The following is a 24,896-nucleotide window of genomic DNA, read 5'->3' as shown; positions in this document are numbered from 1 at the left end:
TTAATATCACAGTAAAGTGGCGTTTAGACTTCCAAATGTCTGTTTAATTCCATATTGATTCTATTAAGTAGATCTTCAGCTCCTTTTTTCAATGATTCACTTTAAGCAGATAATATACAAGCAAATAAGATATGTCCACCCTGTTATTTTCCCCCTTCTTACCATATGTGTTGAATAATGGAAAAAGTTTTTTTTTAAATAATGATGAAATAACTGCAAACAAATATTCCCCTTTAAAATATCCAATAGTTCCACCTTCTTTTCTATATACAATATGACTCTGAATATATTTAATCTTCCAACTAAAAGTATTTGAGAGCAGTTTTCTCATATATAAATCAAAGGATTTTTAACCTATGAAAATAGATCGTTTCATAAAACCTGGAGAGGACAGAGTGGACAATGAAGTGACTGGGTGAACACTGGCCTGGTAGAGAACCATTGATACTTAACCAGTATCTGACTAAAAAAGTGAGTAGTTTTTTTTGTTGTTTTTTTTTTTCAAACATATTGATTAGAAAAACTTATTTGATCAGTTAATAAATAACAAAATCAAAGTCAAGGTCTTGATGCAGTTGGCTAGGCTCCCTTACATAGATAACTGTTGGCCAACAGACTGTCTTGTATTCCAGTGAGGATCAGGTTGGATCATTATTGAAACTGATCTCTTCATGATTGAATTATCTTCATATGAATTTAGTTTATTCTGATTTCTTGTCTAATTGGAAATGAATTTGACAGGTTTGTGTGGAAAGTTCTTTGAGATGAGACTAGTTGTGAATTGGTGCTGTATAAATAAACTGAACTGAATATGCAACACTCTAAAACGGTGTTTAGGTATGAGTGTGTTTGAGTCTGTATGGTTGTTTGTCTACCTGGTGCTTCTCCATGCCTCCAAGGTCCATCAACACACACCTACAGACCCCATCGTTGTGTTGTCTTCTATGTTGGTGAAGAGTGTACTTTTTTCATCATGTAAAGCACTTTGAATTGTCTTGTTGCTCAAATTTGCCATACAAATAAACTTGACTTGTCTTGCATTGACCCTCACCTTGTTCTCCTCCGACCAACTCTTTATTATTAATCAGTAAACTAACAGCATCTGACAGCATGGTACAACATGATCCCTGCTTGTGCTTTTGCTTCTGTTATTTATATATATATATATATATATATATATGTATATGTATGTATATATATATATATATATATATGTATGTATGTATATATAAATGTATGTATGTATGTGTATATATATATATATATATACATACACATATATATATATATGTATGTGTATATATATATATATATATACATACATATATATATATATATATATATATACATATATATATATATATATATGTATATATATATATATATATATATATATATATATATATATATATATATATATATATATATATATATATATATATATATATATATATATATATATATATATATATATATATACATATATAACTGACACTGCAGCACCATGGACAGTGACACAAGAGGATGTCATGTTCAATGTGGACGGGAAAACTGCTCCTCATACATATATATATATGTATATATATATATATATATATGTATATATATATATATACACATATATATATATACATACATATATATATACATACATATATATATACACACATATATATATACATATATGTATATATATGTATATATATATATATATATATACACACATATATATATACATACAATTTGCCAAGATCATTTGTAGATGTCTTTTTCTTCCATCTCCTAAGGAGTGCTGCTGTTTGGGCTCTGGTCAAGGTAGATAGAGCTTGAATGTGTCTTGAAATGTGGTTTTGTTCACAAACTTTTGTCTGAGCTGCCACACCCTGTTGGCGGTCAGACGTCTCGGAGTCCCTCCTGTCCTTGGTCTCCAGAAGTGATCACACTCTATCTAACACTGACTCTTAAAGGAACGACTCTCAAACAGTTTCTAACTTTTAGCTCCTTTAATCTAAATTAGGCAGAGGAATGATTACAGAGATCAGCGCTGAGGCTCCCATGAGATTTTCTCATATAGCTGTGGATCCACAGAAGGTCAACTCATGTTTTAATGCAGTGCAGACAACAACCATGGAGTCCAAAACACTGACATAGGTAGGAAGAAGCTGATCAACAGTCAGAGCTTCAGCACCCTGGACAGCTCTATGACTTAATATAATATAAAACTGCAGCAACTAATATTAACTAATATGAACAAACTTAACTAATGTCCTTGATAAAAACTTCAGTCAGTCACCATTTCTTCTTGTTAGACTTTCCAAGAGCTCTGGAGAATAATTCAAACATGTGACTTTAATGTTTGGGCCTTTATTAGACTGATCCTGGTAGAGACGGTCAGGATATTTACTTCCTGAAACACGTGTGGACGCCTCAACACACCTTCTACACCTCAGCTGATGGAGAAAAACACTCTTTAACACACGTTAGAACCTAAAGTCAAAGTTTTTAGAGATATCAGTTTAGAATAACTTTTTATTGAGTGTTAATGTTAAGCATTCCTGACACAAAACATCACCAGAGTCAAAGTCTGCCCTGGGATTTGTAGTTCTCAGACTTTAGTTTGGTTTCAGATGAAGATCGTCTGTCCAGGAAGATAAGTATCTCAGACACCGTCTCTCTCCAGACAGCCATAGACCACGAGTCCAGTTCTGATCCTCAGGTTTGGTTCTGTGTGTCTAAGTTTAACCGTTCATCTCCACATTTACTGATGTTTCACTTTGTGCTCTGCAGAAACCTCAGACTGATCATCTTTGAGACGCTGGAGAACACCATTGGTAAAATGTTTCATCTCCTACATGCATGTTGTCATGATTTGTTTCTGCATTTCTTAAAGACGTTGTCTTTCTTTTAGAGGATAGAGGACCTGTGGAGGAGGAGGAAAGGAGGAAGAGGATGCAGGTGGTGGAGAGGTTTCAGACGGCTCCTTCTGAGGAAATAGCAGCTCTCTGTGGATCCAGGGTGAGACACTTACTGAAGTAAACCTGGAGTAATTCTGTTTGGTTTCTAAGGTGAAGGTTTATCTGAGTGTAAAACTGTTTCTGGTTCTGATTTACTGTAATCAGGTCATCAGTTGGTACCAGAACCTCAATCTAAAAATGAACCTTTTTGGAAGATCTTGGTCAGACTGGAATCTTTGTGAACAAACAGATGAACAGTTCTAGTGGTTCTGGATGGAAACATGTCAAACCACCAAACTAACTGATGGTTCTGTCTTCTCCACAGACCTCATTGCTTCAGTCCAAACTAGATCAGGTCTTTGATCTGATTGTTCGTCCTCCTCCGTCTCCATCTGGACAATCGTCTCGTCGTTGGACGCCGATCTATGAGATGAACTTTCCTGACCTCTGTGTGTATTAGAGACTCAACAGGATGACCTGGATCATTATGAAGCATCAGATGTTGTGTTCAAGGAACAGAGGACAGAACAACTGAGGACTGGAAACATGTAACATGAGTCATGTTTTGTGTTCATAGAAGAAGCTTTTCTCAGTGGCTGTTTTGTTCCTCTGAGAAAGATTTAGTTTTGTGTTGATCTCAGTATTTCCCAGTTTTATGTTTCATTTTGTTGTGATTCTTGAAGTGTGATTGTCAAAAAGAAAACGTTATTTTTTAATCATGTTGAACTAATTCAACTTTAACTGTCCTTTTATTTGGTTTTGTCCCTAAACTTTATACCAACCCTTTAATTTCCTCTCCAGGCTGCAGAGTCTGCTGATATAAACATGCATCATGCATTCATGTTTTTCCTGATAAACTGTGTAAAATAATGTGCACTACATGTGGCATCCCTGCTACTTCACAATTTGAGCTTGTTAAATGTTTGAAGCTAAATATTTCTAGGATAAAAGACATCATCTGGCAGATTAGCTCAGATTGCTTCAAAACTCTTCCATGATGAAGAGCATTAGTGAAAACGAAGACTGGTCATAGTTGGAAAGTGTTTTAGCTGTGATCAAATAGCTCCGTCTGTTAGAAGATCTCCTGTAGTCTGTAGGGTCGGTTCTCTGAAGGTTCCTGAGGACCAACAAGCTGACAAGGAAATGGATCCATAAAAAGTTTGAGACACAAGAGTGTCGACCTGTTGTTGGAGATGATGATCTCAGAGTGGAATGTTTGAACCATGTTTCATGTATCATGTGTGACCTGGTAGATCTAGGTGTTGGTTAGTATGAACTGCATGGGCTTCATCTAAAACCAACTGTGTCAGGGTTTAAACGCAGCAAACTGGAGGAAGGACAGACAGGGTATGAAACACAGAAAACATCTGATTCATGGAGACACTGATCAAGAATGATCATATCTGTGCATCGTCCCAACTCAGTTACCTTCTGCCACAACTAATCTGTCCACTAGAGGGAGCACAGATACTTCCACAGGTTCTGCTTCAAACTTAAAGATGAAATAACTGCATTCAGTGTTATTTGACTACTTTGTTAAATCTTTGAATAAAGAAATGTCTGTTTTTATTTCCTTGTTTTCCTTCAAATAGTTTTAAGAAGCAACGTCCAGCTTTCTGACTCAATAACTCATTTTATTAAGAATTGGAGGATAAAGAAACCAAACACTGACAAACACATTTAACATGACTAAAACAAGATGAAATGCTGAAGGAAAGAACTCAGTGTGTCATGTTCATTTTTTATGATGTGTTTTTAATCAAATATTTAGACTGAAAATAAAACAAGTCAAATAACACAACAGCAACAAATTTCAACCCACTGCTCTAAAAGTGAGAGCTGTAAAAAACGACAGCATGAATAAAAGCAAATAAAAACAGAAGGTTACAGTAAACACACATAAAATGATTCCTTGGCTGCTGATATAGAAATGACCTGTTACTGGATACAAATTCACATTTACCTTCAGAAAGTTCAACCATGTTTTCCAGCTGGAGCCAAACACTGTTGAGCTGGATGTCACCTGTGCTGAAAGCCAGCAGATAACCAAACCCCAGCATGATTTCAATGTGTGAGAACATAATAGAAGGGGAGGAAGGGAGGGAATAAAGCTCAGACAGCATGGGATCAAAGTCTGTGGTGACATTAACTTCAGTCCAACTGTGGAAATAAAATGATAAAAGTCCAGAAAAAGACATAAAAACTGAATGAGCCAACAGCTCAGTGTGATAGACTAAAGTACTGAGAACATCTAGTGTCCTAGTTCAAGTCCTCAGCTGTACAAAGAGCTTCTATTAATAGATCTTTACCATAAATGATGTTGAGACTATGTTCAACTTGACATTAGTTAGTAAAGTTGAAAGAAAATTCACATTAGTTGATAAACCAGCTGCTGTCAGCTCCATCCATCACATTGAGCCAATAGGTCAGAGGTCATGACTGAAAGGGTTTACAATATTACAGTAAAATGTCTGGTTGGATAGCTTAAGGTGTTTGCTCAGAGATCAGCAACATGGACGTCATTGGATCAAGACTGAGAAGATCCATGTTTTTAAAAACCAAAACTGAACAATTTCAGAGAACTTTGAACAACATTTCAAAGAGTTGAACCAGTGTGAGTCAATAGCTCAACATGATGGACCGTAGGGTGGAGATTTAGGAAAGTCTGGGTTCAACTTCTCATCAGGAACCATTTAGGAGCTGATTTGTTGTGAAGAACCTCAGAGTCTGTATTTTGAGGAGTTCAGGGATGAAAGTGAAAAGTTGAAAAGCACCAAGAGAAGAGAGATGAGAGAGGAGCAGACCTGATGGTGTGGAGGAACTGTCTGTGACCAGAAGATGCCAGTGGTGGAGTTCCTGGGTTCAAGTCCTGCCTGAGCTACAACCTGGAGAGAAGATCTAGTCCTGCATAATGGTTTGCCCAAGATGTAGAGAGAGCTCTTAGGTGTTGCCAAGGTCTGGCATTCAAAGCACATCTAGAAGTTGAACCAGTTGGCCCTTACTGGATCATCAAAAACCTGTCCCATTGTAGTGGGTAAGGATTGGTCTGTGTCTCCTCCCTGTCTTCCAGAGAGATGAATGGTGGGTGTTATACATCTGGAAACAAGAACCTTTTAACTGGATCTAACCACCATTGTCACATACTTTACATGTATTACACAGTTAAGAAAGAATTTTTAGACAACTAAAAGAGGGCCGCTAACTTACTAGATGGTATGTAGACAAATTAGTATGTGTTGTTGCCGTTTAACAACAGCACACTACGCTAAAATAAGTTTTAGTTTGTTAGGTTAGGTTAGGATTAGGTTAAATAAGAACTACTATGTTGCAGGGACTATTGCAAACATAATTGAACACAGATCGAGGAGGAATAACTAGCAGCAAGAACTTTGTGTTATAAAACTAGGTATGGGGCAAGAAGAAGGAACACACACTTGCATTTTCACAACATATACTGAAAACATCTGGATATAATGGCTGTGTTAAGTTGTTTTAGAGAGAATGATTTACAATGTAATAGGGTTAAGCACAAACAGCATGTATGTATGTGTTTTTTTCTATATTAGAGAGTATATAAAAGCTAAGCTTTATTAGGATGATCCAGGCCTAGTTGTGGTGGAGATTTGAACCAGACGCTGCACCACTGGCGACTTACGGTCGCGAACAGTCCACACCACAAGACCCTTCACACATTATTATTTACAGAGAGCACATTAGTACATAGATTCAGCTGGGGCAGGATGTGGTCACCCTATGTCCAGTCGTAATCTTTCAGGTCAGCTGCCCTGAAGGTTAAAGTCCTCTAAAATGGTGGGGATGATGATACATCCCCTCCCTAACCTGTCGTCCTGGCTCCCCCTTGCCGTAGCATCATAGGTGTACCTACATAATCTGTCATGACACTAATTGTTGGGCTTTTGGTTTTTCTTTTGCTGAATGTTGGAACACTGAGTTTGAATTTGTTTATGAAGGACTGGAGGTGGCAGGGTTTGAACCCAGGATCATCGGGTCCACAGCACAGCGCCTCAAATGACATGACCAACCAACCAGCTGAGAAGCAAAGAGATCTAGTTCTGTATAAAAAACAAATGTTTCTCCATAAATGTTCTGTTACTGTTTTTCTACAAGGTCAACCCAAAGTGGGTAAAACTGTAAATAATAACCTCAGCAAACACTAGTGTTGTGAAGGGGTTAAATATAAAACACACATGAAGATCCTGTGGAATAAACAACATTATAAATAAGAAGCTGGTGCTCATCACACACCTACAGAGTGAAGGGAAATGTGATTTATATCTAACCTGCCTCTTTGGTTTTTATCTGCCAGCAAACAATCTGGAATAAACTTTAACCTGGAGACAAACATGTTGAAACCAGAAACACATCTTAGGTTTTGTACCATTATAACGCTGCTGTTCAGTAAAAATCATTATCTTTAAATAATTTCACAGATATGATATAAATGAGATTTATTTGCTGCGTAACGTCTTCACTAGAACATAGTTTGTTCATGTCTAGTTAGAAAAATATTGGTGAAAAACAAAGTATACTTTAAAGATGCAGTGAGTACAGTAAGATGCAGCAGCATCTAGTGGCCGATTAGCAGATTACAACCCAAAGATCCCCCTCCCCCCAGAAAATCCCAATCTCTAAACCCATTCCCAGTGATTAATGGTAAATCTAGTTAATTAGACCAAAATAAACTGAAATGCTGCTTAACAAAGCAGAAAAATAACATGTCTTAGAATGGATCAAAGAGGAAACTGAGAAAGGGCCCACTGTGTTTAAATATATACTATAGTATAAATTACATAATTTATATTGAGTAAAATGTGAAATTAATGAACACAATTTGTTTTTAGATTACGTAATTAAAAGAAACAAAAACTTGGCTCCAGTGTTTCAGCTCAAGGTTTTGTCCAAAACATCTAGTTTAATAAAAATAAAAACCTAACATCTACAGTGACCCTCAAGTCTCCACACTGCTGTTAAAATACCAGGTTTTTATGTTGGCTTGTTGGAAATGAGACGATGATAAATCATTAAACTTTCTCCCTGGTGCATGATGGTACACAGCTGTCCTCACAGAAACTGATGTAGGAAGTCACAGCCTCTGTGTACTCGTCCAGACTGTTGGTAGTAGTCCTGAACACATCCCAGTCTGTACAGCCTAAACACGCCTGGAGATTCTCCACAGCCTCACTGCTCCACTTCCTTGTCGTCCTCACAACAAGTTTGCAGAGCTTTAGTTTCTGCCTGTAGGCAGGAATAAGGTGGACCATGATGTGGTCGGATTGGCCCAGTGCAGCACGTGGGACGGCGTGATAAGCGTCTCTGATGGTGGTGTAACAGTGATCCAGAATGTTGTCCTCTCTGGTCGGACATTTAATAAACTGTCTATATTTGGGGTGTTCGTGGGTGAGATTACCTTTGTTAAAGTCGCCAACGATGATAACTAAGGAGTCCGGGTTGGTCCGCTCCACACTCAGTACCTGGTCGGCGAGCATGCGCTGTGCAACCTGCACGTTAGCTTGCGGCGGGATGTAAACACCGACCAGGATGAACGAAGCGAACTCACGGGGGGAATAGAAAGGCTTACAGTTTATGATGAAGGCTTCCAGGTCTGAAGAACAGTGCTGCTGAATCACTGTCACGTCGTTGCACCAACCACTGTTGAGGTAGAAACAGATTCCTCCACCTTTCGCTTTGCCGGAGAGTTCCGTGTCTCTGTCCGCTCTGTAGAGCTGGAATCCTGCCAGCTGCAGCGCAGAGTCCGGTATTAATCCACAGAGCCACGTCTCCGTGAAGCACAAAACTGCCGATGAATAAAAGTCCCTGTTTTTCTCCAACAGCAGTTGTAGTTCCTCAATTTTGCTGGGAAGTGAGTTAGAGAGAAATATTCCAGGTAACGGTGTTCGTAGTCCACGCTGGCGAAGGCGTACCAGCACCCCATCCTGTTTCCCTCTCTTCCAGCGTTTCACCGCGTGAACAAAGGTGAGCTCACCTTTGACCAGGATGTCCAAAAATTCCAGAGCAGTAGGCAGAAAAGTCAGAAATAACTCCTCTGGTGTAGCAGAGTTCTTCTCTGGTGAGAGAGCTCCTGGTACCATCACAGAAGACCATTTTAAAGCACAAAACAAAACAATGCGCACCAACACGCCGAGGCGACCATCTGCGGTGCCATCTTGGTCATACTTTAGGTAAAAATGATTGAAAATCTTTAAAAATAGCAAAAGAGGCTTTATCTATTGTGTACAAATAATAAAATAATAAAAATACTCTATTTTAAACCAGCAATGTAATAACTGTTCTTCTTTAGCTTTAAAGAAAAACAACTATATCATTGTATACTGTTCTGTTTTTATTATTAAAATTTTGTATTTATACCATGACACAATATATTTACACTCAAGTTTTTCTTTTTTAGTTCTAATCTTTATCATCTTTGTAACATTGTCTGGATAAAGTTGTTCACAATACATGTAATGTGTTTCAATGATGTCTGCAGATTTTAAAGAAGAGGCTCAAGAAGAACAGAGTCCTGATTTGTACCAGCAGGAGCTGCAGCTCCTCCATGTAAAGGAGGAAAGTGAAAGAATCTGGGCCAGGCAGGATGGAGAACTACTGAATGTGAAGAAGGAGACTGATGATACCAGGTTTCCATCAACTGTTGTTCATATAAAATGTGAAGAGTATGAGGAGAAACCTCTACTCTCTCAGCTTCATCAACACAAAACAGAAGACAGAGATCTTCCAAGAAGCATCTCAACTGACCAGATAAAAGCAGAAATTAAAGTAGAGGACTGTGGAACCGCAGAATCCAGCAGGAACCCAGATCTAAATACTCATGGAGGCACTTCCAACTATTCAGAGACTGAAGACAGTGAGGATGATGAAGAGGATGATGTGAACCATCATAAATCTGAGCTTAAACACTTATCAGACTCTGAAACTGAAGACAGTGAGGATGATTGGAAGGAGAGCAGGACTCCAGGATCAGGCAGAAACACTGTCAACAAATCTTTGAGCTGCTCTGAGTGTGGAGGAAAATTTGCTAACAGACGCTCTCTTCAGAGTCACATGACATGTCATCCAAGATTAACGTCTTCAGATTGTTCTGGTAGTGAGACATGTTTCAGAGAAAAGAAAAACATAGATTCGTATATAATGGATTCACTGACAAAAGTCCAGACGAGTAGTAAAAATTTTAACTGTGGTGAGTGTGGGGAAACTTTTAACAGGAAACAAAAACTAAGCATACACATGGAAATCCACAAAGCAAACAAACCCTTTGGATGTGATGTTTGTGGGAAATGATTTAACCAAAAAACAACTTTAAAGCACCATATAAAAACTCACACAGGAGACAAACCCATTGATTGTGATGCATGTGGAAAGAGATATTACCAAAAGTCACATTTGAACAGCCACATGAGAATCGACACAGTAGACAAACCCTTTGGTTGTGATGCATGTGGAAAAAGATTTAACCAAAAGTCATAGTTAAACAACGACATGAGAATCCACAAAGATAATAAACCCTTTGGTTGTGATTTTTGTGGAAAAAGATTTGCGTTGAAACCAGTTTTAAGCAGACACATGAATATCCACACAGAAGTCAAACCCTTTGGTTGTGATGCATGTGGAAAAAGATTTGCCTACATGTCACTTTTAAACAGACACATGAGAATTCACAAAGGAGAGAAACCCTTTGGTTGTGATGTTTGTGGAAAAACATTTTTCTCTAAGTCAAATTTAAACAACCACATGAGAAGCCACACAGGAGTCAAACCTAAAAACTTTACCTTTTATGTCAGGTCTAAACCAACACACTAGAATTTACAGAAGACAAAAATTGATGATGGTCAGAGGGCTTGATGGTGCCGATTGTATGGCAGCCTCGCTTTTGTTAGTCTGCCCCAGGGCAGCTGTGGTTACAATGTAGCTTACCACTGTCAGTGTGTTAATGTGTGTATGAACAGGTGTGGTTGCTGTTGTTGTATGTGCAAAATGTCTTGGTGGACACACAAATGTCCTCACCAAAACTGGTTTATGATGTCATTGTGTCAATGAGTTTGTTGAGGTCAGTGGCTGCAGCTTAAAAAAACACTCCAATCGATGCATTCAAAGCACGCCGGTACCTTCTGCTTTAATTCCTCTGTCCACTTCTTTATAGTCCTTACCGCAGGCTTACAAGTTCTTTATTTCTGTTGGTTTGTGTGAGCTGAAGCAGATGGTGTTCAGAGTCCTGAAGCTGTTCAGGGCACAGGGCAGTAGGTATCCTTTCAAACTGGGTATCAGTGGTCAAGAGTGTTAGCATCTCTGGTTGAGCTCTCTGTATTTAGGAAGTTCATAAGTGAGATTTGTGCTGTAAAATATTGGAGAACAATGATGGGGGAGTCTTGGTGTTGGTTCTTCCACATCTGTAATTAGGTCAGTCCGCTAAGGGCCGCATATCTGTGGAAATCCCAGTTTCTTATGCTGAGGAAGAGCATCTTGCTCGTTTAGTTTGCCAAGTAGCGGATATTCACCAGGTAGATACACGAAAGCAAAGCTTGCAGTCCTGTCAGAGCTTGACAAGCATACCTGCACATTTCCCAGTCTGGTTCTCCAGTACTTCCCACAAAGAGCAACTGCACTTCCAACCAGGATTTCAAAAAAATCTCTGAATGGGTGGAAACCAGAGAAGAGTTACTCAGAGAGGACTGATTGATTCTTAGGAGTTGCTGTCTGGTTGGAAGTACCTGTAGCACAACTGCAAAGTACAGTACAAATACAGGAAAAAAAAAAAAGTACAGAGACGGCCATGTATAGCGCCATCTTGGATCTAACTAATTCCACAATGCTCTGGTTTGGGTCCTTGTTGTGCTTCAAGTGTGTTGATCTTTTTTTGCTAGAGATCATACATCTATTGTGGTGGATGAAAAAGATGGATTAAATCCCCGAACACCTGACAAACTCCCCATCCCCACCAAACCCTCTCCCCTCCTTTGGTGCAATGACACGGGTTCCTTGTTAGCTCTTTGAGTTGTCCTTGTAAACAACTGTGACTTTGTTATGGTGATACATTGCATTAAAGTCCACAAGAATATTATCAACCAGAAAACAATGTAAAAAATCCTAAAGAATAACAAAACTTGTCATGTAATAAGTTGCGATCTTGTGTCATACTATTCTAGAAATTTGTTGAATTATTATAGAGATGAGTTTCATTCTAGAAATCTATGTTTGTTATGGATCATATACATATTGTTTGATATATTGTCGCCTCTGGCTGCTCATCTCTCACATTGTTGTGCCTCAGCTTTGGATGAAACGTGGACTTAGACCTTTCTTCGCTTCTGTTCATCAGAATGGTCCACATAAGAGGTTGTGTCTGGGCAGAGAAAATTAGTTTAGGATAAAACAACCTAAATATTGTTAATTTCATGGTGTTTAGCTTTTGTTTGTGGTGGTATAAGGCAACCTGCTAATGTGAACATACCTCTAAGCCTTAAGGCTAGTCTCATTTGTTCTGTGTTGTTTTAAAGCTGAGACAAACTTTATTTCAATTATATGTTTAAACACTGGCGGTTCAGTAATGGAATTTGCTCCATTTGCTTTTATCTGTGCTTTTCCTTAATCTCTTTGAACTAACCTGCTAAAAATTTGTTCGAATATTGCTTAAAACCTGCTAAAGGCTGTCTCTGCTAGCAGCTAACATGCTAATACCTCTGCTAATATTACACGGTAGACAGCTTTGTTTACAACATAGCTTGCTTCATTCACTCCATACTTGTTAGATAACGTGCCGTCAGAGCCTGTATACACATTAAATACCATTAGTACAAATATTAACGTATGGGTAAAACTTATACAACTGTTGAATGAGCTACTTTCTTTGTGTTAGGATTTGGTAACTCGGATGTGGTACCACCATATTTCCCTGTTTGTCCATTAGCCGTGCGTCCCCTGGCACTTTTAAATAAAGGTTTGCACCACCATTTTAAGTGTTAATAGTGTAGTTTAACCATGTGCTGAGGAAGAATTGTATAACATTGAAAATCAGTTGTCCAAATTGGTTGTTTTCTAATTTGAGAATTCATTCTTTAAAAAACATTTTATTAAAATAATGTGTAAACCTGGTTCACACTGAAGGGTTTTCAAATGATCAGCTGATTTTCAAAACCAAAGACCCCATATGTGACGATACAAAATTGTAGGTATAACAGGTACGGTCCTACAACGTGTGATTCCAAGCTCAACACACCACTAACAAACACATTTCACTCACAAGTATTCAGATTTCAGACTGGAAATTTCACAAACCCTCTTGAGATCAAACGTGAGTTTAGAGTAATTCCCTTCCGTTTTTAATCTCACCTCACTTTCTGATTGGCTACACGTCACATTCAACAAGGCTGCATGCTTGTATGTCCTCAGGGAAATACCCCACAGAGTAGGAAATCTGGGCAAGACGATCCAACATGTGGAATATCTCTGATTTGAGTTTGGAGCAGTCCTGACATCCTTCCGAGCAGACTAGATCACTCTTAACCCACCACACACGGCATGATTATCTCATAAAATTTTCTTGATAGCCAGCACGATGATAGGGCATGTCGGAAGATCGGGGTGAAAATCGTCATAAAATCATGCCGTGTGAACCAGGATTTGTATTGTGACTGGTTGTTTAAACACATACCAGTTGTTTTCCTTAATTACTTTTAAAACTAATTTGATTCCTTAACGCCAGTGACTGTCCACTGTCTCTACATGCTCATCCAGGAGGAGTGACTGCTACAAATCTCTGACTCGATGCAATCTGCTGGGTTTCCTTAGACAGAAAAACTTTTTATCCAATTTGAATAAATAACTGAATCTGACTGCACTGTTAAATGATTAGGATTAATTGGAATGTATGTACCTGACTTTTGTGAAATGCCTTGAGACAACATGTGTTGTGAATTGGTGCTATATATAAATAAACAGAATTGAATTGAATTAAAGGAAAGAAAATCACCAAATAAAGTTGTAATTTTTGTGAGGGGGCATGGCTTAGTTGATACCATCAATCAACCATGCTAATAATATGTTAAGGAGACTTCACTGATGAATCACACAAAATTAGGTGTGGATCCGATGATGTATGAGGTAGATAAAGCAGTTGTAAGAAAATTGTGAATATGATGAGGTGCTTAACAGGATCAGATTGGGGGGCAGATAAAACTGTTCTAAGAACGATATATATCGCTCTGATAAAATCAATATTGGATTATGGATCTGTAGTATATAAACTGGCTGCAAAAACAATAATTCATAAATTAGAGATAATTCAGAATCAAGTGAGATTATGTTATGGGGCTATGAGAACCTCTCCAAATTTGGCTGTACAGGTGGAAATAGGAGAGCTCCCTTTGCATCTAAGATATAAACAAGTTATGATTAATTATTGGGCAAATTTGCAAGGACATAAGGCAGAAAGACATCCAACAGTTAAAACTTTACAGCCGTGATGGGAAAATCGAAACGCAAAAGTAGACTGTTTTGCTTGGGCAGCAAACATGTGGTAATCAAATGGGTTTACAAGGGAAGAGATATAGCATTGCTGTACCCTATTCAGTTACATCTTATTGGTTGTTTCCTGGCATTAATGTTGATCTAGATATCCATAAAGAAATGCAGATTTATAAAGATAAGAGGAATTGGATAGATATAGTACATCATAGATTTGAGAACACATACAGATCATTTTTTGTAATATATACAGATGGTTCTAAGGATTCAGAGTCAGGTAAAACAGGATTTGCATATTTTATTCCTGATCTAAACATATCATTGAAGCAAAGAACATCAGATCATTTAGCTGTCTTTACAGTTGAAATGATTGCAATTCTGATGGCGTTACAATGGGTAGAACAAACAGAATAGAAAGACTTCTTATCTGCTCAGATTCACTGTCCTCCTTGATGTCGATTATGGGTTTCTCAACCAAAAGCCATATAGATTTAGTATATGAAATTTATGACATTTTATTTAGACTAACACAATTTCATTTAATAGTTAAGTTCATGTGGGTTCCTGCTCATAAAGAAATAGAAGGTAATGAAGTTGCAGATCGTTTAGCCAAACAGTCTTTAAACCAAGATAGAATTATGGAAATTGCATTTAGTAAATCTGAAATAAAATCTGTTTTTAAGAACAAAGAATGGCAGCAGCTTTGGGATGAGGAAACCAAAGGACAACATCTATTTCAAATACAAAAATCGGTAGGTAAAATGGAAGTAATTGGAGAATATCGAAAAGAACAGGCAGTCATAACAAGATTACGATTAGGACATACACGATTAAATAAAACTTTACATATCTTGGGTAAACATCCAACAGGCAGATGTGATTGTGGAATGGATTTGAAAACAGTAGAGCATGTTGTAATTCAGTGTGAAAAATATAGGATGAGTAGAGAAAAATGAAAGCAAGAATTGAGGAAGTATGATATAGAAGCATTGAGAGTAAATACAGTACTAGCTAAACAGCAGCATCTGTCTTTCAGTTCAAAGTCGTTCATATTTTTATCATCAATCAAATTCATTATTAAACTAATGTAAAGGATTGTAGTGTGTAATTACCGTCTGCGACCACAGGAGGGCAGTATCAAGACCGAGTTTAGGGCTAAAATAATTAAAATCTTAATTTTTGTTTAATGCAGTTGTGTAATATTTGCACTTTACTGAAAATGTTTTATTATTTTTATAAATTACATGTTTCTGCCCGGCGTAATGCCCTGATTGCAGCCTTTATTTTTCAGTATAAAATAATAATAATAATGTTTGTAGTTTTTTCAGGCCTTAATTATCAGAATTAACAATGGTTAATCTTTCTGGGATGATTTTTGCTGAAGTAAATTTAAAAGAATTTTTTTCAATTTAGTTTTTATCAAAAGTAGTATAAATTATTATTATGTGTATCTCTATATGTGTCTCTATGATTATTAATGAATGTCCATCTCTAATAACATACATGTATAAAATATGTAGATTGTTATTTACAGGGTTATATCAATAGATGTAATCAGAAAGTATTTAATGAAAAATATAAAGTTTAACTGTTTTGTTTCAATATAACTAGTCACTGCCCTCTGGTGGTGATGTGTTGTAACTACAGATATTCATTATATTTATTGTTCAACAGGATGGATTGTTTTTCTTTCTTTGTTATAATTTTAACGTTTATGAAGTGAGATAAAATTAGCTTAAATTAAGGTTGTTAAACATGATTAAGATTCACTGCAGGGTTTAATTCAGTCTGAACAAAAACACATCCTGTTAATACAGAGTTTAACACAGCAGCTGATATGTAGTGATTATCTCTGGTTCTAATTTACTCTCAGAGCAATAATAGACAACAGCAGAAACCCTCTTCTCAGCCTTCTGGCTGGTCAGAAGAGTAGCTGCAGCAATAGTTGGAGTCTCTGCTCAAGAATGGAGCGGCTGAGAAGATATTTTGTCATCAGGGCATTTTGACTTTTTAACTCTCTCTGATACAACAAATGTAATTTACAATGTAAATATATAAATATATATAATACAGATAAATCCAGTTACCGGTGATTTATTTTGAAATAACTAACAGGAAATGCTAACTATATATTACCTGTGTAACTTTACTTTGCTTGTAGTTACACATTGTGTCCACCAGAGGGTGTAACTGAACAGCTAGCTGGTTTCTAGCTCCTGATTGGCTGATGAATCCATTGTTGATCTGTTGCTGCTTCTACTTTTATTTCCTAACTCCTCTTCCTCCTTTAGCATGAAATCAATGTTTTCTCAGTAAGTGTGAATTAGAAGCAGCTCTACAGAGTTTTCACTTGAAAGTTAGTCAAATATTTATGAAATGTTAAATTATCAAGACGTTTTTCACGACAACCGGAAGTAGCGTCTACTGGTGCTGGGTCACTTCCTGTTTTTGCGGGTCTCAGACATAATAAGGAAAAATGGCTCTTATTTTCTCAACAAGGTTGCTGAATTTGCCAGCCTTTTCATTCGCTGTTGCGGAGACAATCGCAGTGGCGAATTCATGAACAAATAAACTGGACAAGGGGTGTAAGTTCCTCCATGAAGAATATATCCACAGCTATCAAGGTAAGAAAAGACATAGCTTAGCAAACTAACCGCTAGCTACAACATATGAAGTACAGAAACGTCATGATAAAGAAGCCTAATTTAGTGCGCTAAATTATTTGGAATATTTAATAGACATGGTATAAACCTTCAAATGATATTTTAACATTCTGATATGTTTGCCTTCACAATTTGTGAACAAAAACGTGCAAGATGTTAGTTAATACATCATAGATGTTCAAATTGTGCTTTGCTTCTGCATGCCTGTAGTATCAAATATGTGTCTGTGTGCAAGTGAGTCCATGAAGCACTGTCACAGAGGCCATTGTCCTTGATGGTACGTTGGAATGTTCATCAACCGGCCACAAAGTTCTGAGCAGGTCCACAGATGTCCTCAGGGAAGGGAGGGGGCAGTGGAACGTGATCCACTTTCTCCAAGATTTATCCCATTTCACCCCTGAGTACAGGATCCGCAACCTGCCTGCGATCCTGTGTAAGGATCACATCCAGTCTGCGATTCAGCTCACGTAACATCTCAGTCTGAGTGTTAATCGCTCTGAAGATCCCATCACACATGCCAGGCAGCCTCACAATTGCCAGAACAGCTGCTGACATTCTCAGAATTTCTCGATATGCCAGGTAATTGCTGACTCCAAAAAGCAGAAATCCTGATATCAAACATCCAATTACATACACATCTTCCACATCCTCGACTGACATTATCGACAGACACACAATCCTCCACTTCTGCCAGGAGTCCATTGTGTATCCAGAGAAAAACGTCCAGCCCGGAAAAGTTGGGCTCTCCTTCACCCTGTCTTCTCCTTGAGAAAATTTGATCAATTGCATTGAGAGACCAGCTGACCAAATCCATAACTCAGAATTTGGAAGATATGCAAAAAGAGGCTCCAAAAAGAAGACAAGACACAGAGCTGAAGCAGAGCAGATATGGGAGGGGTGCGGGAGACAGAGAAAAAGCGTCGAGAGCAGAAAGAAAAGCACATGCATGAATGATTTAGTCTTCAAAGCAAAACGGGTCTTGATAATTTGCCAAAAAACAACAGTTGAACCAGATCTGATTGACAGTTCCTATTAAAGTGAGTGGCACAGGAGCGTCCCAGATGTGGTAGCGCTTGACTCTAGCGATAGCTCGCTCCACAATGATCCGCAGCCGAGCAATGGCTTGGGTCTGCTCTGTCTCTTTCTCACTAAACTGGCCAGGATGCTTAAATGGTGGAATTATCAGTTTGGCTCCAACTTCATCAAGGAGGTCTTGAATGAGGAAGCCTTTATCTGCCATGACTTCATCTGCCGGCTCAAGCAGAGGAAGGACTCCACTGACCTTAGTGATTTCTTTGTCAGAGATGCAGCCTGTGTACAACGCTGAAGCAAATGTCATCAACCCACAGGGAGCAACTCCGATGAGCCCTTTCAGAGTGGTACGGTTCTGGTAGGCAGAGAACGTTTCGGACTGTAATGTGAGGGATGATGGAGTCTCCAGAGCAACTTCTGTGCCGTCCAAGACGACACGTACATTTGGAGAGAACTTCAGGAATCTCCGAGGCATACTGGCTTTTACCTTCTCACGGCTAATCCAGATGTTGATGGAAGAGAATACAATAAAAAGGTAGTTGGATACCTGATTCAGGTTCTGATGTAGGCAGGACTCATCTGGCTCATTAAAACATAGCAGATACTAACAGTGAGGAACTGAACAACCACCTGGGCAGTTAAAACAGCAGCTCCACTCACGTCATCATTTTTCATCACAAATCAGTTCCAGAAACCCTGAGCTTCACAGCCCACAGATCCTGAGGAGGCAGCCTGTTTATCTGGGACTAAAGTACAAAACTGTTCAGATCAAATGAAGAAAAACTACATTAGTGACACAAACAAGAAACATGACAGAAAAGATTGGAGATAGAAATGTTAAAACTTCTTCTGATGGTGATATTAAGAGCCAGGATCAAACATTTACTGGAAGAGACGTAAAGGACCAATAAAGAACCAACTCCAGCAGCAGTCTTGGTATAGCACTGGAAGCACATTGGAGGAAAAACCCTAAATGAAGCTTTGACTGGAAACAGAACCAAACCTTTGGATCCTGGAATAATCCCAGCTTCCATCTTTAAAGGACTGGAAGAGGACGAAGTTTACAAGAAATCTTTTCCAAGAGTTTCAGAAAGAAAGCGACTGAATGTGAAAATGCTTCTGAGTGAAAGAGACAGACATGTAGAGACTGAACTATCTGTTCAACAGTGAGAGTGTTTCTCTGACAGGAGGAGATTCTTTAGACTCAACACAAAAACACTGAGGAACCAGACCAGAACCTGAACCAGAATCCAGGATAAAGAGGTTCAGTGAATGTGGTGTTGAAGGTGTGGAGGTGGATCAGTGAGTCAGAGGAGACTCTGTAGAAGGACAGAATGCCAGCAGGACAGTCCACATACACTGCTACTCTGTTAGAGATGGAGGAGGAGGAGGAGGAGACTGATGCTTTCTTCTTATTGTGCCTGACAGAGTAACCATCATCAGAGCAGCTCAGACTCCAGGACTGATCATTCCATCCAAACAAACAGTCATAAATGTTTCCTTTCCTCCTGATTCTTCTGTAACTCACTGATATTTCAACTTCTCCTTTCCACTCGACCTCCCAGTAACAGCAACTAGTCAGACCATCACTACACAGCAGCTGAGGAAACCAGTCATCAAATCTGTCTGGATGATCAGGATATGACTGAAGCTCCTCCCCATCTGTCACCTTCCTGTTGTCTTCAGACAGTTTGAGTTTTCTGTTCACTGTGTTTGTGTCGATTGTGAGCTGACAGGAATCTGATGGAGAGAACAAACACAATTCAGCTGCAGTTATTGATCATTTATTGACACTTTGATGATGACTCCTGAATGAATGATGGACAGTTTGAAGATGGTTGAATGTGAGCTGCTTTGTTGTCATGAATCAAATTAAAAACACACTTACACTTCCTCAGACCTGGTTTCAACCATCGGACTCCATCAGGCTTCCTGAAAGGAGGAGGAGGGTCAGACCATCAGTCTCTTTCAGCAGCAAACATGGACATTGTAATAGATCAGATCAGATTCCACTCTGACATGCTGCTGGAAGAACTGGATCTGGGTCATTTGGACCCTGTGACCTGCTGCATACGTTGTCTGGTCCATTGTGGGAGGAACCAGACTGATAGAGCAGAATCAACCAAGACAACATGATGCAGCCTGTACTGTCTGTCAGTTGCTAACAATGAACTATGCTGTATAAAGCTGCTCATGACTGAGGAACCATGGCTCATGTCTGGGTCAGCCAAGCGGCAGTCAGCCAGGCCTCTGGACCCAATTCTCTTCATTTCCTACTTTTTACATTAAAGAGTCCAAATCAACCAAGCTGGCTTTTCCTGTCTCATTACTGAAGGTTCTGCCACAGCAGACATTACATGGCTCGGTTCTTCTTCACTCAGAAGACAACTGTCCAACATTTGGACTCATCCATTTGAATGGAGCGTCTCTAAAGTTCTGTCCTGTAGTTGTCATGTTTCAGCCCTGTTTGAACTTATTCTTTTCATTTCATCTTTTTGAATCAGGCAAGAGGAGGACACCATCCAGTCTGGTTCTTCATCTCCAGTTTGAAGAACACTCACATCATCAAGGTTTATTTAGTCCAACATCCACACTGAGACTGAAGCTGATTGATGATGTGAGAGACAATCAAGCAGGTTTTTCAGCATCTATCAGCTCTGCTCCCTGGACAAGATGAGCTGCTGCAGCTTCATCTGCTCAAAGATCTTCATCAAAGAGTCCTGACCTGTCTGAGACTTGAACTATTAAAGTCCTCTGCTATGATAGGAGCAGCATCCAGGTGACTGTTCTGATCTTCACTGAGCTCATCATGTAGTGCAGTCAAAGCTAGATCTTTATCTGCCTGAAGTGGAATATAGACAGCTGTGTTAGTTACTGATGGAAAGGTTCTGATCCAGAAGGATGGTCAGAGCAGGTAAATTGATGTACAGATGCTCCAGATGTGCTAAATCAGAATGGGAAAGTCCTGATGTTCTCACCACCAAACCATCTGTTATTAGATATGAGACAGACTCCACCACCTGGTGATGTTCCTGCCTTTGCTGTTCTGTCCACCCAGCGCAGGGTAAAACAATTGGACCGTATCATGGTGAGGTCCAGAACCACTGGGGTTCTCCATGTCTCAGAGAAGCAGACAAGGTTAAAATCTCTGATGTTCTGCTGTAACTTTACTCTGGACACAAATGATCCAGTTTGATGTCCAGAAACTGGAGAACCAACAAAATCATCTACTGGGAACTGCATGATGTTGTGTTTGTTCAATGGGTCCAGTTCTGCCTCCAGCAGTTTCTCCTGTCTTTGCTTTGTCGCTATTTGTGTCCTCCTGCTTTGTTCTTTGAAGTGAGGTATATCTCTGGAGGCCATCTTGAGTATATAGACTTTCCAGGAATTGGTGAGTAGATGGTTCTATAAGGTCCAAAAGAGTCAATGGTCTGTAAGTAGTCAGAACTAAAGTGTTTGGTTAGAAAAGTGAACTTAAAGAGACGTTCCATAAAACCAGAGTCAGGTCAGAGGGACCAGGACAGCGTTTGATCTTGGTCCCACATGATTCTAAATAAGACAATGAAACTAACGACTCAGAAGGATTTACCAGAAAATCATCAACTTAGCATTTAAACCATTTTAATTTGTGAAACAGAGAATACTGTTCCTCATTAAAACCCAGAAGAACAAGTTTGATGAATCTTCACCTGAATATTTCCAGTGTACAGTCTGAACCAGACGGCAACTTCTCCCCTGAATCTTGTAGGTTGTTGTTCTGCAGGTCAACTTCTCTCAGACAGCAGGACTGGGAGCTAAGAACTGATGACAGAACTTCACAAGTTCTCCCTGAGAGGTTACAGGATCTAAGTCTGAGAGACAAAATGAAACAAAAGACTTTAGACTTTAAATAAAACTGCACTACACCTTCAGTCCAGCAGATGGCTTTTACTATTTTTAAAAGATTTTTAGCTAATAACTTATTTTTTGATTCAACTGATAAATGATAGAAGATGATGAGCAGCTTTAGAGTTATACAGTTAATTAAAACCTTCTATTAATCCTTAAGTTTTACTGGAAAAGATTAAAACATTAGTTTACATTTAATTTTATACCAACCTGCACCAGGCCAGAGTTGTTGCTTTACAACCTCAATAACTACTAAACACTGATTAACACACTTATTTTACTTTTATTATCATCAGACAAACTCTTGTCAGATATCTACAGCACAACAAGAAAAATGTCTAGTAAAATGTGATTTTTACTAGACCAGAGTACCGTGAAAGTAAAGCCCTGAGAAAGTGAAATTACCCAGGATAAATTTACATTGAAACACATCCTGGGCTTCCTAAACCAGGACTTTTAAAAAGATTGGAGCTTTTTAAAATCCCCAGAAACAGAAATGGGTCTAAACTGCATTTTTCTGAAAGCAACATAATTTACACCAAGCGTAGTGGTGAGCGTGTTAGGGAACGAGATGTAATGCTACAATTGACAATATTGTCTTTCTAAGCCAGCTTAATACTAACGTTAGCCCAATATTAAAGTGATGATTCTGCCAGTTTTTAGTTTCAGTGTTAGCATGAGTGTCAGCCTGTATTGAGGCAATTAGCCTCTGTCTGCATAATAAAGTAACTTACAGATTCAAAACGGTTCCTTTTCATTTTGCTGGGTGACTAGATACACTTATGGCATACCATAGCAAACTTTTCAAAGAACATTATTCTATAATAATGTAACCCCTGTTGACTTTTCCCCTATGAACAGCACCCAGATTCTCTGACGATGCGTTTACTGGCGGTAGTAAATAGCAGGTATGAGCAAAACACAACATTTACTGCATGTTTTAAGGTCAACAAAAATACACGTGTTATTTTAATGTTTAAGACTTTGACGGTGCGCAATGCCTCAAAGGTATAAATGTAATACACTAACAACGTTAAGTAGAAAGGTCATTATTACAATCTAAGGTGGAAAAGGCCTACAATGCATTATATTTAAGGAAATGCTCAAAGTATGTAAGAGAAAGGGTTATATATAAGCTAGAGGTTACAATAATAAGATTTAACCAGTATTGTTATTGGTTAAAAGCAGAGTTAAAAGCAGTAAATGTTTTTGGTGATCTTAATATTACTGCAACTGAGATTTTAAGCTGAAAGCAATGTTGCCAAATCTTGCAAGAGAAACAAGCACCCCGCTCTATGAAAACAAGCTAAAAAAATCCCGACAACCCATGACACTGTAAATACAGAGTTTATAAACAGTATTAATGTATACAGTTATTATGGCATTATACATAGGCAAAAGGAAAATGATGCTAGACACTTTACCATAAAAATAACTTATATTATTTGAATAACTCATACTTTTAAACTCTAATCAAAAGAAAAGTGCATTTTGCATACGTTTCAGTAAAATGACAGTGAACACAGTCAACAAGTAACTTTCTTTAAGCTTTGTTTAAAAGAAAAGACACACATGAGTGATTTTTTAGTAAAGTCATCTTGTTGGGTTTAAGAGTTTGCTTCCTTGTGTAACATCATTAAAAAATCCAAACAAGTCAGCCCAGATTTCAGGAAGTGAATTCTGGACCTAATCTGTTTTAACCTTGGATAAAACTTCCAGATTCCTGAATCTGTTCTGGATTTGTTCAAACAACTGCAGCTCCGACAACACCATCCTAATGTTGAAGCACAGTAGTGGCTGCATCATGGTATGTAGATGTTTTAAGGTCTGGAGTGGCTAACCAGGAAACCCTGGTGATCCAGTGTAACGTTAAGTCAGTAACTGGGTTGAACAGAGTAGTCAGACCAGGCTGCTTGCTGCTCTCTCTACAGCCAGCTTTCATTCTGTACCATGTGACCACAATCAGCCAATCACATGGGGCTGACTACTAGCTAGTAGCGTTTAGCTATTCTACACATTTCTCAGTTACTGAGAGATGCCTGATGTGTTTCTGTAAAGGAAGAATAAAAAGAGAAAGCTCTGGAATATGACACCACCAACTGTGCCACATTATTTTAACAAAAGTCTTCAAAGTGAGAGCAAAAGAGCAGAGACTTGTGTCCCATGCAGGCTACTGTAGTGGACACTATGCATGGGGAATATGGACTTTACAATTTGTGACAATATTTTGATAACAATAAAAGTGATGATAAAAATATTCAAAAATCATCACAGTCCTAATGAAACTGTCACAGCAAGCCACAAGAGCCCGACAAGCACAAATACCGCTCTAATAATTAAACATATTTATTTATTAAGGCAAAAGCAAACAGTAGCAACAAAATAATTTGTACCTAAGAATTTGTCTCAACCTTGTTTCATGCAGTCAGAACATGTTATGATTCTGGTCTGTTTCTCTGCACCATCTCTGTCTGCCTGCTGATCATCGCTGTGCTGAAGGATTTCAGAGGATTGTTTTCACCTGCTCCTCCCCGGCCAGCTCCCTATTCATGCCTCACCTGCTCCACCTGTTTCCCTGGCTTTATAAGCTGCTCTCTGGCTGACAAACAGCGCCAGATTATTGAAAGCCTTGTGTGGTAAATGTCCAGCGTTCTTCCTAGCCTGTCTGCCTGATCTTGATCTTGTTTTTGCCCCCTGGATTTCTCTGCTCTGCTTTGCCCTCGTTGGATATCTCCCTGGCTTCTGATCTCTGGACATCGACCTTGTTTCTGCCTCCTGACTGTCACCCTCTGCCTTACCCCCGGATCCGTCAGCCCGGTACTGGATCTGATCATAACGTCAGACCAAGGATTCCCGTTCACAG

General features: G+C 38.7%; 2 protein-coding genes across 3 annotated transcripts in view; one reads left to right on the top strand and one right to left on the bottom strand.

Annotated features, from left to right (window-relative positions):
• Positions 1–24,896, top strand: part of LOC124861401 (NACHT, LRR and PYD domains-containing protein 4C-like) — a 609,184-nt gene that overhangs the window by 320,345 nt on the left and 263,943 nt on the right. The window lies entirely within an intron of this gene.
• On the bottom strand, positions 18,825–24,584 carry LOC124861153 (stonustoxin subunit alpha-like). Its single transcript, XM_047354675.1, has 4 exons — positions 24,555–24,584; positions 21,835–22,175; positions 20,034–20,077; positions 18,825–19,885 (listed from the first exon to the last, which is right to left on the bottom strand). Exons 1-4 carry the CDS (start codon positions 24,582–24,584, stop codon positions 19,350–19,352), a joined length of 951 nt encoding a protein of 316 aa, XP_047210631.1. The 3' UTR covers positions 18,825–19,349.

The sequence above is a fragment of the Girardinichthys multiradiatus genome, chromosome 24, assembly GCF_021462225.1.
Source record: "Girardinichthys multiradiatus isolate DD_20200921_A chromosome 24, DD_fGirMul_XY1, whole genome shotgun sequence".
Taxonomy (NCBI): domain Eukaryota; kingdom Metazoa; phylum Chordata; class Actinopteri; order Cyprinodontiformes; family Goodeidae; genus Girardinichthys; species Girardinichthys multiradiatus.
The sequence above is the reverse complement of the archived record's forward strand: the minus strand, read 5'-3'. Positions and strand labels throughout refer to the sequence as shown.